Source organism: Oncorhynchus nerka, linkage group LG14, assembly GCF_034236695.1.
Source record: "Oncorhynchus nerka isolate Pitt River linkage group LG14, Oner_Uvic_2.0, whole genome shotgun sequence".
NCBI classification, from domain to species: Eukaryota; Metazoa; Chordata; class Actinopteri; order Salmoniformes; family Salmonidae; genus Oncorhynchus; species Oncorhynchus nerka.
Genome location: NC_088409.1, coordinates 50,481,149 through 50,494,807, shown reverse-complemented (window position 1 = coordinate 50,494,807; position 13,659 = coordinate 50,481,149). Strand labels below are relative to the sequence as shown.

At 43.6% G+C, this 13,659-nt stretch overlaps 1 protein-coding gene across 1 annotated transcript in view; it reads right to left on the bottom strand.

Annotated features, from left to right (window-relative positions):
• The window catches only part of LOC115141395 (NADP-dependent malic enzyme-like), a 123,016-nt gene that overhangs the window by 41,520 nt on the left and 67,837 nt on the right, over positions 1-13,659 (bottom strand). The window contains exon 4 of the mRNA XM_029680207.2: positions 6,636-6,711. Within this exon, the coding sequence (XP_029536067.2) occupies positions 6,636-6,711 (76 nt within the window). The remainder of the gene's footprint in view (positions 1-6,635; positions 6,712-13,659) is intronic.

Sequence of the window (13,659 nt, the reverse complement as noted above, 5' to 3'; positions counted from 1 at the left end):
GGAATGGCAGCAGGCAGGTGTGAGTGCATCTGCACGCACAGTGAGGCAAAGACTTTTGGAGGATGGCCTGGTGTCAAGAGCAGCAAAGAAGCCACTTCTCTCCAGGAAAAACATCAGGGACAGACTGATATTCTGCAAAAGGTACGGGGATTGGACTGCTGAGGACTGGGGTAAAGTCATTTTCTCTGATGAATCCCCTTTCCGATTGTTTGGGGCATCCGGAAAAAAGCTTGTCCGGAGAAGACAAAGTGAGCGCTACCATCAGTCCTGTGTCATGCCAACAGTAAAGCATCCTGAGACCATTCATGTGTGGGGTTGCTTCTCAGCCAAGGGAGTGGCTCACTCACAATTTTGCCTAAGAACACATCCATGAATACAGAATGGTACCAACACATCCTCCGAGATCAACTACTCCCAACCATCCAGGAACTGTTTGGTGACGAACAATGCCTTTTCCAGCATGATGGAGCACCTTGCCATAAGGCAAAAGTGATAACAAAGTTGCTCTGGGAACAAAATATAGATATTTTGTGTCCATGGCCAGGAAACTCCACAGACCTTAATCCCATTGAGAACTTGTGGTCCATCATCAAGAGGCGGGTGGACAAACAAGAACCCACAAATTCTGACAAACTCCAAGCATAGATTATGCAAGAATGGGCTGCCATCAGTCAGGAAGTGGCCCAGAAGTTAATTAACAGCAGGCCAGGGCGGATTGCAGAGGTCTTGAAAAAGAAGGGTCAACACTGCAAATATTGACTCTTTGCATCAACTTCATGTAATTGTCAATAAAAGCCTTTGGCACTTATGAAATGTACATTGGTCAGTCCAAAATGGAATTTTTAATTCTGTCATGAAAATAATTGTATTTCCTATTACCAAGTAATTTACGATTTCTATGCCTTTAGTTTTCCATGTGGGACAATTTATCGGTGAATTCTGAAAAGCTATCCAAGGAGTGTTCCATAGGGGTGTGTTTTTTAATGGAGGGATTTTAATTATTGTAGAATCCATTTAATTTTCTTTCATATAGATGAGGAAAATGTTTGTATTTAATCCATTTTAGAATAAGGCTGTAACATAACAAAATGTGGTAAAAGTCAAGGGGTCTGAATACTTTCTGAATGCTCTGTATGTCGAAGGTAAAAGCCTTGATATATGATATAATTCCAGGTCTTGAAGGTTAAACCACCTTCAGACTTAGGGAGATGTAAAACTTTTGTTTTATTCTATGAGCTTTATTTGCCCATATAAAGTCGTATGACTGGATACTTTTTTAAAGAATGTCTTCGCTGGGGTAATTGGTATTAAAGCGTTAAGAAATAAGGCCAGAGGAGGTGTGGTATATGGCCAATCTACCACAGCCAAGTGCTGTTCTTAAGCACGACACAATGCTGAGTGCCTGCACAAGCCCTTAGCTGCGGTATATTAGCCATATACCTCAAACCCCAGAGGTGTCTTATTGCTATTTTATACAACGGATGGGTCTAATCCTGGATGCTGATTGGTTAAAACCACATTCCAGCCTGTGTCTATTCCACAAGTTACCACTGGCTAAAGCTATGACCTTGAAATGCCTATTTATTCTGTCCCATCTCGTTGCACAATCCACTGTCTAATCAGCCCAGCAGGCCAATTTATAAACTTGATCTCCACTGTAAAAAGCATCTAGACATTATCTCCAATTTCTTTTAGCAATTGGTTTCAATAGTAGAACTTTGTATTTAACAGCTACTGTAAATGGGACAGTGCAGTTAGATTAACAAGAAGTTAAGCTTTCTGCCCTTATAAGACATGTCTATGTTCTGAGAAATGTTCTTGTTACTTACAACGTCATGCTATGCTAATCACATTAGCAGATGTTAACTCACCGTTGTATTTTGCCTGTATATGTTTATGTTTGAAAAAATGTAATCTTGCAAAAAAATGTAATAAATTTAAAAAATCATCATGATCATCATGAACTTCACAATATGTTCGATCCCAAAACCCAACATGCATGTGTGTATTTCCATGATTAGTCTATGACGCAGGCAATCTGGTACTATACTTTTACAACCTTGTTCCACACTGGTTCCACAGTACCCTGACACCACCTCAGGGGATGATGTCATCCACCTAATCACATTTTTAATGCCTAATGAACACATGATTAGGGTTTTATGACATTCTAACAGCAAAACCACTTATTATTTTTTGGGATAAACGTCATTAATAGTCCCATACATTTGGGGCTTACTGATTTATTTCTGGATTTGTAGCTTTTATTATTGGAACTATGTAAGTAGGGCATCGGATCGTGATGAATATTTTATATGAGGTCCTGTGAGCTCAGGGATTCAGAGGGAAATGCCATTGTGTTGACAGCTGTGAACAGGTGGTAGAGCGGCTAGAGTCTGCAGCAGGCATATCTTTACATGCCAGGAATACCTGGACGACTTGTCATACTGAATCTACAGTTGAAGTCAAAAGTTTACATACACTTAGGTTGGAATCATTAAAACTCCTTTTTCAACCACTCCACAAATTTCTAAATCGGTTAGAACATCTACTTTGTGCATTACACAAGTCATTTTTCCAACAATTGTTTACAGACAGATTATTTCACTTATAATTCACTGTATCACAATTCCAATGGGCCAAAAGTTTACACACACTAAGTTGACTGTGCCTTTAAACAGATTGGAAAATTCCAGAAAATGATGGCATGGCTTTAGAAGCTTCTGATAGGCTAATTGACATCATTTGAGTCAATTGGAGGTGTACCTGTGGATGTAACTCAGTGCCTCTTTGCTTGACATCATGGGAAAATCAAAAGAAATAAGCAAAGACCTCAGAAAATAAATGGTAGACCTCCACAAGTCTGGTTCATTCTTGGGAGCAATTTCCAAACGCTTGAAGGTACCACATTCATCTGTACAAACAACAGTATGCAAGCATAAACACCATGGGACCAAGTAGCCGTCATACCGCTCAGGAAGGATACACGTTCTGTCTCCTAGAGATGAGCGTACTTTGGTGCGGAATGTGTAAATCAATCCCAGAACAACAGCAGAGGACCTTGTGAAGATGCTGGAGGAAACGGGTACAAAAGTATCTATATCCACAGTAAAACGAGTCCTATTTCAACATAACCTGAAAGGCCGCTCAGCAAGGAAGAAGCCACTGCTCCAAAACCGCGATAAAAAAAGCCAGACTACAGTTTGAAACTGCACATGGGGACAAGATGTACTTTTTGGAGAAATGTCCTCTGGTCTGATGAAACAAAAATAGAACGGACCATCGTTATGTTTGGAGGAAAAGGGGGGGATGCTTTTGCAAGCTGAGGAACACCATCCCAACCGTGAAGCACGGGGGTGGCAGCATCATGTTGTGGGGGTGCTTTGCTGCAGGAGACCCTGGTGCACATCACAAAATAGATGGCTTCATGAGGACAGAAAATTATGTGGATATATTGAAGCAACATCTCAAGACATCAGTCAGGAAGTTAAAGCTTGGTCACATATGGGTCTTCCAAATGGACAATGCAAGCATACTTCCAAAGTTGTGGCAAAATGGCTTAAGGCTTTGTGGCCATCACAAAGCCTTGACCTCAATCCTATAGAAAATGTGTGTGCAGAACTGAAAAGGCGTGTGCGAGCAAGGAGGCCTACAAACCTGACACAGTTACACCAGCTTTGTCAAGAGGAATGGGCCAAAATTCACCCAACTTATTGTGGGAAGCTTGTGGAAGGCTACCCGAAACGTTTGACCCAAGTTAAACAATTTAAAGGCAATGCTACCAAATACGAATTGAGTGTATGTAAACTTCTAACCCACTGGAAATGTGATGAATGAAATTAAAGCTGAAATAAAACATTCTCTACTATTATTCTGACATTTCACATTCTTCAAATAAAGTGGTGATCCTAACTGACCTAAGACAGGGAATTTTTACTTGGATTAAATGTCAGGATTTGTGAAAATTCTGAGTTTACATGTATTTGGCTAAGGTGTATGTAAACGTCCGACTTCCACTGTACATGACAAGAGCATGACTTGATATGCCTGATGAAGACCTAAAGGTCGAAATGTTGTTGTAAATAAATATCTGGGAGCGTGAGCAGCAGTGCGAGGCGTTTTCCTTTCTGTTTTCCATGAGTTTGCCTGCAACTCCAGCACCTGCGGAAAGTACCTGGATGTGTGTATGTTCTTCAGCTTTTGTACAAGATCATGACCATAAATGTCTGATTGGTGGAGTGCTGCAGAGATGCTTGTCATTTTGGAAGGTTCTACCATCTACACAGAGGAACTCTACAGCTGTCAGAGTGACCATCAGGTTCTTGGTCACCTCTGACCAAGGCCATTTTCCCCCGATTGCTCAGTTCGGCCGAGCGGCCAGCTCTAGGAAGAGTCTTGTTGGTACCAAAAATCTTCCATTTAAAAATGATTGGAGGCCACTGTGTTCTTGGGGAAATTCCTTCCTGTAGATATTTTTTGGTACCCTTCCCCAGATCTGTACCTCGACACAATCCTGTCTCGGAGCTCTACGGACAATTTCTTCGACCTCATGGCTTTTTCCCAACTGTGGGACCTTATATAGACAGGTGTGTGTATTTCCAAATCATGTCCAATCAATTGAATTTACCACAGGTGGACAATCAAGTTGTAGAAACATCAAGGATTTCAATGGAAACAGGATGCACCTGAGCTCATTTTCAAGTCTCATAGTAAAGGGGCTGAATACTTATGTAAAGAAGGTATATTTTTATACATTGGCAAACATTTCAAAACCTGTTCTTGCTTGGTCATTATGGGTATTGTGTGTAGATTGCTGAGAATTTTTATTTATTTATTTAATCCATTTTAGAATAAGGCTGTAACGTTAAAAAAAATGTGAAAAAAGTCAAGGGGGCTGAATACTTTCCGAAGGCACAGTATACACCCCTTAACATTTGTGGATTCAGCTATTTCAGCCACACCCGTTGCTGACAGGTGCGTAAAATCAATCACACAGCCATGCAATCTTGATAGACAAAACACTGGCAGTAGAATGGGCTTACTGAAGAGCTACGACTTTCAACGTGGCACCGTCATATGATGCCATCTTTCCAACAAGTCAGTTCGTCAAATACATGCCCTCCTAGAGCTACCCCGGTCAAATTAAGTGCTGTTATTGTGAAGTGGAAATATCTAGGGGAAACAACGGCTCAGCCAAGAAGTGGTAGGCCACATAAGCTCACAGAATGGGACCACTGAGTGCTGAAGCGCGTAGAACGTACAAATCGTCTGTCCTTGGTTGCACCACTCACTACCGAGTTCCAAACTGCCTCTGGAAGCAACGTCAGCACAAGAACTGTTCATCGGGAGATTCACAAAATGGGTTTTCATGGCCAATCAGCCGCACACAAGCCTAAATCACCATGTGTAATGTCAAGCGTTGGCTGGAGTGGTGTAAAGCTCGATGCCATTGGACTCTGGAGCAGTGGAAACGAGTTCTCTGGAGTGATGAATCAGGCTTCACCATCTGGCAGTCTGACAGATGAATCTGCGTTTGGCGGATGTCAGGAGAGCACTACCTGCCTCAATGCATAGTGGCAACTGTAAAGTTTGGTGGAAGAGGAATAATGGTCTGGGGATGTTTTTCCATGGTTCGGGCTAGGCCCCTTAATTCCAGTGAAGGGAAATCTTAACGTTACAGCATATAATGACATTTTAGACGATTCTGTGCTTCCAGCTTTGTGGCAACATTTTGGGGAAGGCCCTTTCCTGTTTCAGCATGAATGCGCCATGCACAAAGCGAGGTCCATACAGAAATGGTTTGTCAGGATTGGTGTGGAATAACTTGACTGGCCTGCACACAGCCCTGACCTCAACCCCATCGAACACATTTGTGATGAATTGGAAATCCGACTGCAAGCCAGGCCTGATCGCCCAACATCAGTTCCCGACCTCACTAATGCTCTTGTGGCTGAATGGAAGCAAGTCCCCACAGCAATGTTCCAACATGTAGTGGAAAGCCTTCCCAGAAGAGTGGAGGTTGTTATGGCAGCAAAAGGGGGAACAACTCCATATTAATGGCCATGATTTTTGGAATGAGATGTTCGATGAGCAGGTGTTCACATACTTTTGGTCATGTAGTGTACGTGTGCTATTCAGTGGCGGCTGGTGGGAGAACCTATAGGAGGATGGGCTATTGGAATGGCATCAAACATATGGAAACCATATGTCCTCATATAGCTCCATCCACCAGCCTCCACTGGTGCCTATCTCCAGTTATCCCACTGTCCATACAGAGGCCCCTTAGTTCCAGGAATGCTAACCCATGACTTCTAAGCCAGGGCTGCCCAACATCCTCCCGAAGAGCTTGCAGAGCAGAATTTCACACCAACCCTGATCTAACACACCTGATTCTACTAATTAGCAGTTCACCAGGACCTTGCTTCGTTGGATCAGGCGTGTAATTTACAACAGGCCTGGAGCAAAACCCTGCATACCCAGTAGCATTACCTGCCTTATTCCATCAGACTGAAGAACTAGGCCTAACAGTGTAAAGGGCATAGCACCCCTAGTAGAGCGATATGGTGCCATTTTAGATACAACCTATTTCCGTATTATATAGGGAAAGGCCATTTCAGGTTTGACCATAGACTTACGCGTATGTCCTTCTCTGGCCAGCTCTGGAGCACGGTGGAGATGTGAGTGAGGTCATGGATGGTGATAAAAAGCCCCCTGGAACAGATCAGAGATCAGATGAGTTATAATGAGTGAGACTAGATGAACTGTTTACAGTGCCTTTCACATTGCATATCGATTACCAGCATAAGGAAATACTGTAATTTTGCTCAGTACGGAGAAAAAACATTATTGTCTTTGCATTCAGTTTCAAATGATTCTTTGTTACCTGAATGGAAGCTTGAAATTAACTTTAAGCACCATTTGCATAGCTTTTTGAAGTTTCAATCCAATTGTTCTGCCCTTTTCCCCCCTACTTATGTTGTAATATCCCAGAGCAGATGCCACCTGGAAAATGGATAGCTGGGCCAGGGACCCCTCTAGTGCTCCTCTGTTCCAGGAAAAGCTAGATAGATACGCTTAGTCTGTGTGCGTGTGTGTAGGCCCACAGGGTGGGAGGTCCAGCCCAGAAGGGTTTCAGCTCGGCCCAACAAAGCCATCTGCCCACGATGTGGAGGCACTATCCTCTCCATATGTGCCAGCAACAACAAAAAATATCTATATAGTAAAATCTGCTCATAAACTAAAAACACAGGTCGAAGCTGGAAAGCGAGAAGGAAAAATTGAAGCAGCAATCAGCGCAAAGCCTGTTAAAAAAGAACCAAAACACAAAAAGGGTTGGAAAGAAGAAGAGAGAGACATAAACGTGTCACATAAAAATACCCTGATAACTTTAAAGTTTCAGCTGAGGTTGACCCCAATGTCATGGCTGGGTATTAACTTTCCTACCAGACTTCAGCAACTACAGGCAATAACAGGCAATAACAGTACAGGGACAGTACAACAAGTCTATTAATGACAAACCTATCACACCCGGTAATGTTTCACCTGTCTTTGTGCTCGTCTCCAACCCCCTCCAGGTGTCGCCCATCTTCCCCATTATACCCCGTGTATTTACACCTGTGTTCTCTGTTTGTCCGTTTGGTTTCGTGATACCTACCAGTGTTTGTTCCCCTGCTCCTGTCTCTTCTTGCTTCTGTTTTCTAGTCCTTCCCGGTTTTGACCGTTCTGCCTGCCCTGACCCTGAGCCTGCCTGCAGTTCTATACCTTGCCCCACCTCACTGGATTATTGACCCCTGCCTGCCCTGACCCTGAGACTGCCTACCGTTCTGGACCCTTTGCACCCTCTCTGAATTATTGACCCCTGCCTGCCCTGACCCTGAGACTGCCTACCATTCTGGACCCTTTGCACCCTCTCTGAATTATTGACCCCTGCCTGCCCTGACCCTGAGACTGCCTACCGTTCTGGACCTTTTACATCCTCTCTGGATTACTGACCTCTGCCTGCCTTTGACCTGTTGTTTGCCTGCCCCTGTACTAGAAATAAATGTTTGTTTCTTTGACACTGTTTGCATCTGGGTCATACCCGAAACCTGATAAAACCTGACAAGCCTTGTATGAAGGCCCTCTAGATTTTTTTATAGATTTTTTATTTAACCAGGTAGGCTAGTTGAGAACAAGTTCTCATTTACAACTGCGACCTGGCCAAGATAAAGCATAGCAGTGTGAACAGACAACAGAGTTACACATGGAGTAAACAATTAACAAGTCAATAACACAGTAGGAAAAAAGGGGAAAAAAGAGTCTATACACATTGTGTGCAAAAGGCATGAGGAGGTAGGCAAATAATTACAATTTAGCAGATGGGTGATAAATGATCAGATGGTCATGTGCAGGTAGAGATACTGGTGTGCAAAAGAGCAGAAAAGTAAATAAATATAAACAATATGGGGATGAGGTAGGTAAATTGGGTGGGCTATTTACCGATGGACAATGTACAGCTGCAGCGATCGGTTAGCTGTGTCAGATAGCAGATGTTTAAAGTTGGTGAGGGAGAGAAGTCTCCAACTTCAGCGATTTTGTCAATTCGTTCCAGTCACAAGCAGCAGAGAACTGGAAGGAAAGGCGGCCAAATGAAGTGTTGGCTTTAGGGATGATCAGTGAGATACACCTGCTGGAGCGCGTGCTACGGGTGGGTGTTGCCACCGTGACCAGTGAACTGAGATAAGGTGGAGCTTTACCTAGCATGGACTTGTAGATGACCTGGAGCCAGTGGGTCTGGCGATGAATATGCAGCGAGGGCCAGCCGACTAGAGCATATTAGAGCATTGGATTCTGTTGTGAGATTCGGATAGTCATGAATACTCTGATAAAATGATGGGTCACATTTCATCTCCCTGAGAAACTGGAAACTTTCCTACTACATCATATCATTTGGAAATGGAAACCTCGAGTTGAATCTTGGGTTTGGGGTTAGTTTCTGTGGTGTGTGTGTGTGTGTGTATATATATATATATATATATATATATATATATATATATATGTCTGTTTGCATGTGTGTGTCTGTGCATGTATACATCTATATGCATGTGTGTACGAGGCTGATAAAGGACCAGTCAATATGAGGGCCACATTACTTGAGTTAAAGGTAGAGAGAGAGAGCCTCTCACACATGGTGACCCACGTCACTCACCGCGGGGCTCTACATATTTGGCCTCCATAGGTAAACACTGTGTCCTCCTGCCACATTTCTGATGAATTTGAGTCGACATTTCCAAAATAAGAAAAGAGAGAATGAAACACACAATGAGGAAATGAAGAGCAGGAAGTAAGAGATGGAAATTCGATTTTACAGCAATAGAAAAAGATTGAAAGGATGAGAGACGAGAGATGGAGAGAGAGAGACCGTGAGGGCGAGAAAGAAGGAGAGGGAGAGAGGGTTTGGAAGGAAAACCTTGAGTTGAGACCTGTTAGGGAGGTCAAAGAGGGGACCAAAACAAGAGCAAATGGGACATAAAATCAAAAACATCCACGGTCAGTCACACTCTTTAAAATGTTTAAACTGGACCAGAAATTGCTGCTAGAGGTCACGCATGTAACGAGAAAGCTAACGATCAGTAACAACTCACAACTCATATGTGTTTGACCCTCAGTGATCAAACACATGCACACAAACACACTCAAATCCTGTTTGACACGCTTCATTGTTGGAACATTTGATTAGTCTGTCTGTGTGGCGTTTAAACAGCTGTGAAGAGCTGGATTTGCTTGCAGTGTGTGTGTGCAGTGTTTTTGTGTGTGTGTGTGTGAGCAGCGTGTGTGTGTAACCTGTGAGAGTTGCGTGTGTGAGAAGCCTGAGAGAGCACTGGGTCAGTGGAGTGTGTGAGGCCTGCTGGGTTTGTGTGCCTGCAGCGACCGTGGGGCAGAGAGCTGAGCTGCTGCCAATTCCAGAGCTAAGAGATCCAGGTCAGGGAGAGGAGCATGTTGATGGTGGTGGTAGGGGATGGTCCTCATTGGCTGGACTGACCCCATTTACTGGTATTGGTCAAAATGACTCGTCTGATATGTGATAGACATGGACATGGTTCTTTACACATTATGACTATAGATGTTCCTTATTACAGCATAATAGCTCTATTATTTGTTCAAATATCTCACTTGAATTCTCCCAATCTGTCTCCAGTTTCTTCTATCATTCTTTCTCTCTCCCCTTCTCTTCCGTTCCCCTTCTCTCCCTCTTTCCCTCTCACTGTCTGTCTATCTCAACTCTCTTCAGTGCTGTCGGGGGAGACGTTGACCCCATGATCCTGAGATGAGGGAGGAGAGGTGTCTTCAGTGCCTCTGACGCCTTTCCCCCGATCCCCTCTCAACATCTGTACAGGGCCTCCAGCTCCTTCTCCATCCCTTAGGAACAGTACTGGTGTTATAATAGGACAGGGAGTGGGAATTTCTTCTGAGAAGCTGCTCGAACAATCTTCAGTCACATATCCTAGGCTGAAGAGAAAGGGGAAAGGGGTGAGATATTTCGTGAGAAGGGGGCGAGAGCTGAGCTTTCTCACCAAGAGTCTAATGGCCCCATACTCAGAATCATAGTACCTCATCTGGATCTAGGTGTAAAAATAAAAGGTCATCTTGAGTGGAAGGAGACAATACTGTTTAACAATGTATATGAGATCAAATGTGTTAAGAATGCACACCTTGAGATTGAAGGGAACTGGTGGGGTTTGACAGCTCACACCCCGTTGTAAATCAAGGACAGAACACTCAGCATCTCTCTCTAAATTCACCCAAGGAATGTGCCTTTGTCTTAAGAAGATTTTTTCCCACCAAAACTCTAACATGTTCAAAAGCAAATATTGGAACAATATTTCTAACATAGAAAGTGGGGAATGGGCTTTCTTGATTTGCTTACCTATTTAAGCTTGTGAAGCCCGCCCTTGTTTGTGTGGGATAATATTTTGTTCACGTCTTGTATCGGAGGTGTTGTTGTGCTCCGGACCGTTGTTACCCTGTGTTTTGGGTTGGTCAGTGTTTTCGCCCTGTGTTTTGGGTTGGTCAGTGTTTTTGCCCTGTGTTTTGGGTTGGTCAGTGTTTTCGCCCTGTGTTTTGGGTTGGTCAGTGTTTTCGCCCTGTGTTTTGGGTTGGTCAGTGTTTTCGCCCTGTGTTTTGGGTTGGTCAGTGTTTTCGCCCTGTGTTTTGGGTTGGTCAGTGTTTTCGCCCTGTGTTTTGGGTTGGTCAGTGTTTTGGCCTGTGTTTTGGGCATGACCCTTTTGCTGTATGCGCCTGATTCTTACCTTCCCCTCCTAGTCATCCGTGACATGACCCGAAAAGAACACTAATGTCATAGGTCATTAAAAATGTCACTAAGGAAATACTGTACCTTGAAAAGTATACCCACAATATGTGTGAGGTGTCCATCAAATCTGTTGTGCATGAAATATGAAAAATGCGTGAGTGTTTTTGTTAAGAGGGACATGATTTTAAGGGATAATTGTTTTACAAAACGTTGTACAAGTGACAAGTCACGCCCCCGAGTGAGATCAGAGAGCGTGCCAACCTGACGGAACCGTCCCTTTTGAACAAACTGTATAAAATAATGGGTTAAGAATTAACATATCAGACCAGAGAGATGTTGAGATGCAGCTCACGTTTAAAGTGGTTAAACTTTGAATCTCAACACGGCGGTAGAGACGATAGTTATCTCCCAGACAATCACTGGTAGGGCTGATTAACGGTCCTAAGTATCTAGGAAAGCACATTTAAGTGGGACCATTCCATTACTCTGTTCAAATCATTGTATTACGCTACTCTCATCGCCCCACTGGGAACCATCGACACGGCTGGCTAGCCTATCTTCAACGAAGCATCTTCCAGAGCGAATGGAAGGAGAATAAACTCTGTGGTTCTGTTCAGGACTTATACGTCAAGTCACCGGATACCGGACGACTGCAGAGGAGAACAACAGTAGAAGGCAGGTGGGGACCTCTTTGGACAATCAGAGCCTTACAAGCGTGCCGCGAAAAAGGCACAGTCATCAGATTAATGAAAGTAAAGTCACAACAACGGCATAGTCTTAGATAATAGAAAGGTCAAGTTTTAAGCTAGCCTGTGTAGAACTTTCTTGGAGTAGTGAGTGAGTGAGTGAGTGAATGAGTGAGTGAGTGAACAAGAGACCAGCGGAAAGGAAGAGAGAGAGGAAAGAAAACAGCACTGGGCTGAAATCGGCAAAACCGCTGACCCACAACTCAGCAGAAAACACAACCCAGCAGAAAACACAACCCAGGGGAGTGTGTGCCAAGAGTGGGACTGCAGCAACAATATGGCCCCAGCAGGAGCTGCTCTCTACACTTGACCCACAACATGGCCAGAGCCCCAGAGAGACACCTACTTCTGACAGACTACCGACCCGTGTCCTCAACAAACACAGAGCGCCAGCCACTCACCCAGAATATATCAACCCCCTTAGCATCACCGCTCACCCCATTCAAGACTCTCTCTGCTGCTCGTTAGCCATAACCTCTGAACGGCTAAACTGTCACTAAGCAGTGTGAGCTGTATGTGTGCGTGTGAGCACAGTGAGAATGCAATGGGAGGTGAAACACAATTTTTTTGTCAAAGTCTAATAAGTCAATCTTAATAGGATATTGAATGCATTCTAAAATGTCACTCAGAGAGACTTCTAAAGTGCTTTTACCAGCCAAAAGGCCAAGGCCCAAACAGTGGATTACATAAAACATTGAGACAGTTTCCCTACCTACAATACCATTAATACTAGCCTTCCTTTAATGTGCATCTGTGATTGGAGTGGACAGAGAGTGGAAAGATATAGGCCTGAAACATGAAGTCACAAATAACAAAATATCAAAACTCTCAGATGTTCATTAGTAATGGTCTAATTCACCACATCGCTATGAGACAATGGTGTAGAATAGTAATGAGGACAATTCAGTGAAGGCAATAACTTTACTCCGCAAAGAAATGAACTGTTTGGACTGGAGATATTTTTCATTTGGGAGAGAGAGGGGGAGGAGGGAGTTTGTGACACAGCAAATATCTCTGGTCTTGACTCTTTCCAAACCCAACAGAGAACACTGTGGAATACCCTTGTGTCACCTTTGGGGTTCATTAGAGAAATCAAGTATTTTGTCTCCTACCAAAACATTTCAATCGCGCATTTTGCTTCTGTCAATAGACTGAAAAGACAGGAGTGTGGGGTCGAGCACATGCTGACCATCCAGCTTCTCTGTCATCCCTCTTAAGAATAATGTGTTGGGCAGCTCCTCTAAAGACCACTATATAAATATGAGAGAGAGAGAGAGAGAATATCTTTGACTGGATGTGGTAAGTGACCGCAAGCTGAAGAATAGGACTGACAGTACAATATTTGAGCCATGAGGTCGCTGGTTTGAGCTTTCTGCTTCTTCCTTCTCCTAGTGGTATTTAAAGATATGTCCCAGAACTTTTTGCGACTACTAAGTATTGTTTATACCCCCATCTTTGAGCTGGATGTGACAATGTGTAGTTCATACATGCAGAATTACTGTCTTACCTCAATTAGCCACAAAATCCCTAGTTTGAAAGTGACTGTTTTTCTGGAAGCTGTGCAGCGCCATTTGTCCTACATGTTCCCCCACCTGGCCCAGCCCCCTAGCAATTTGAGTTCAA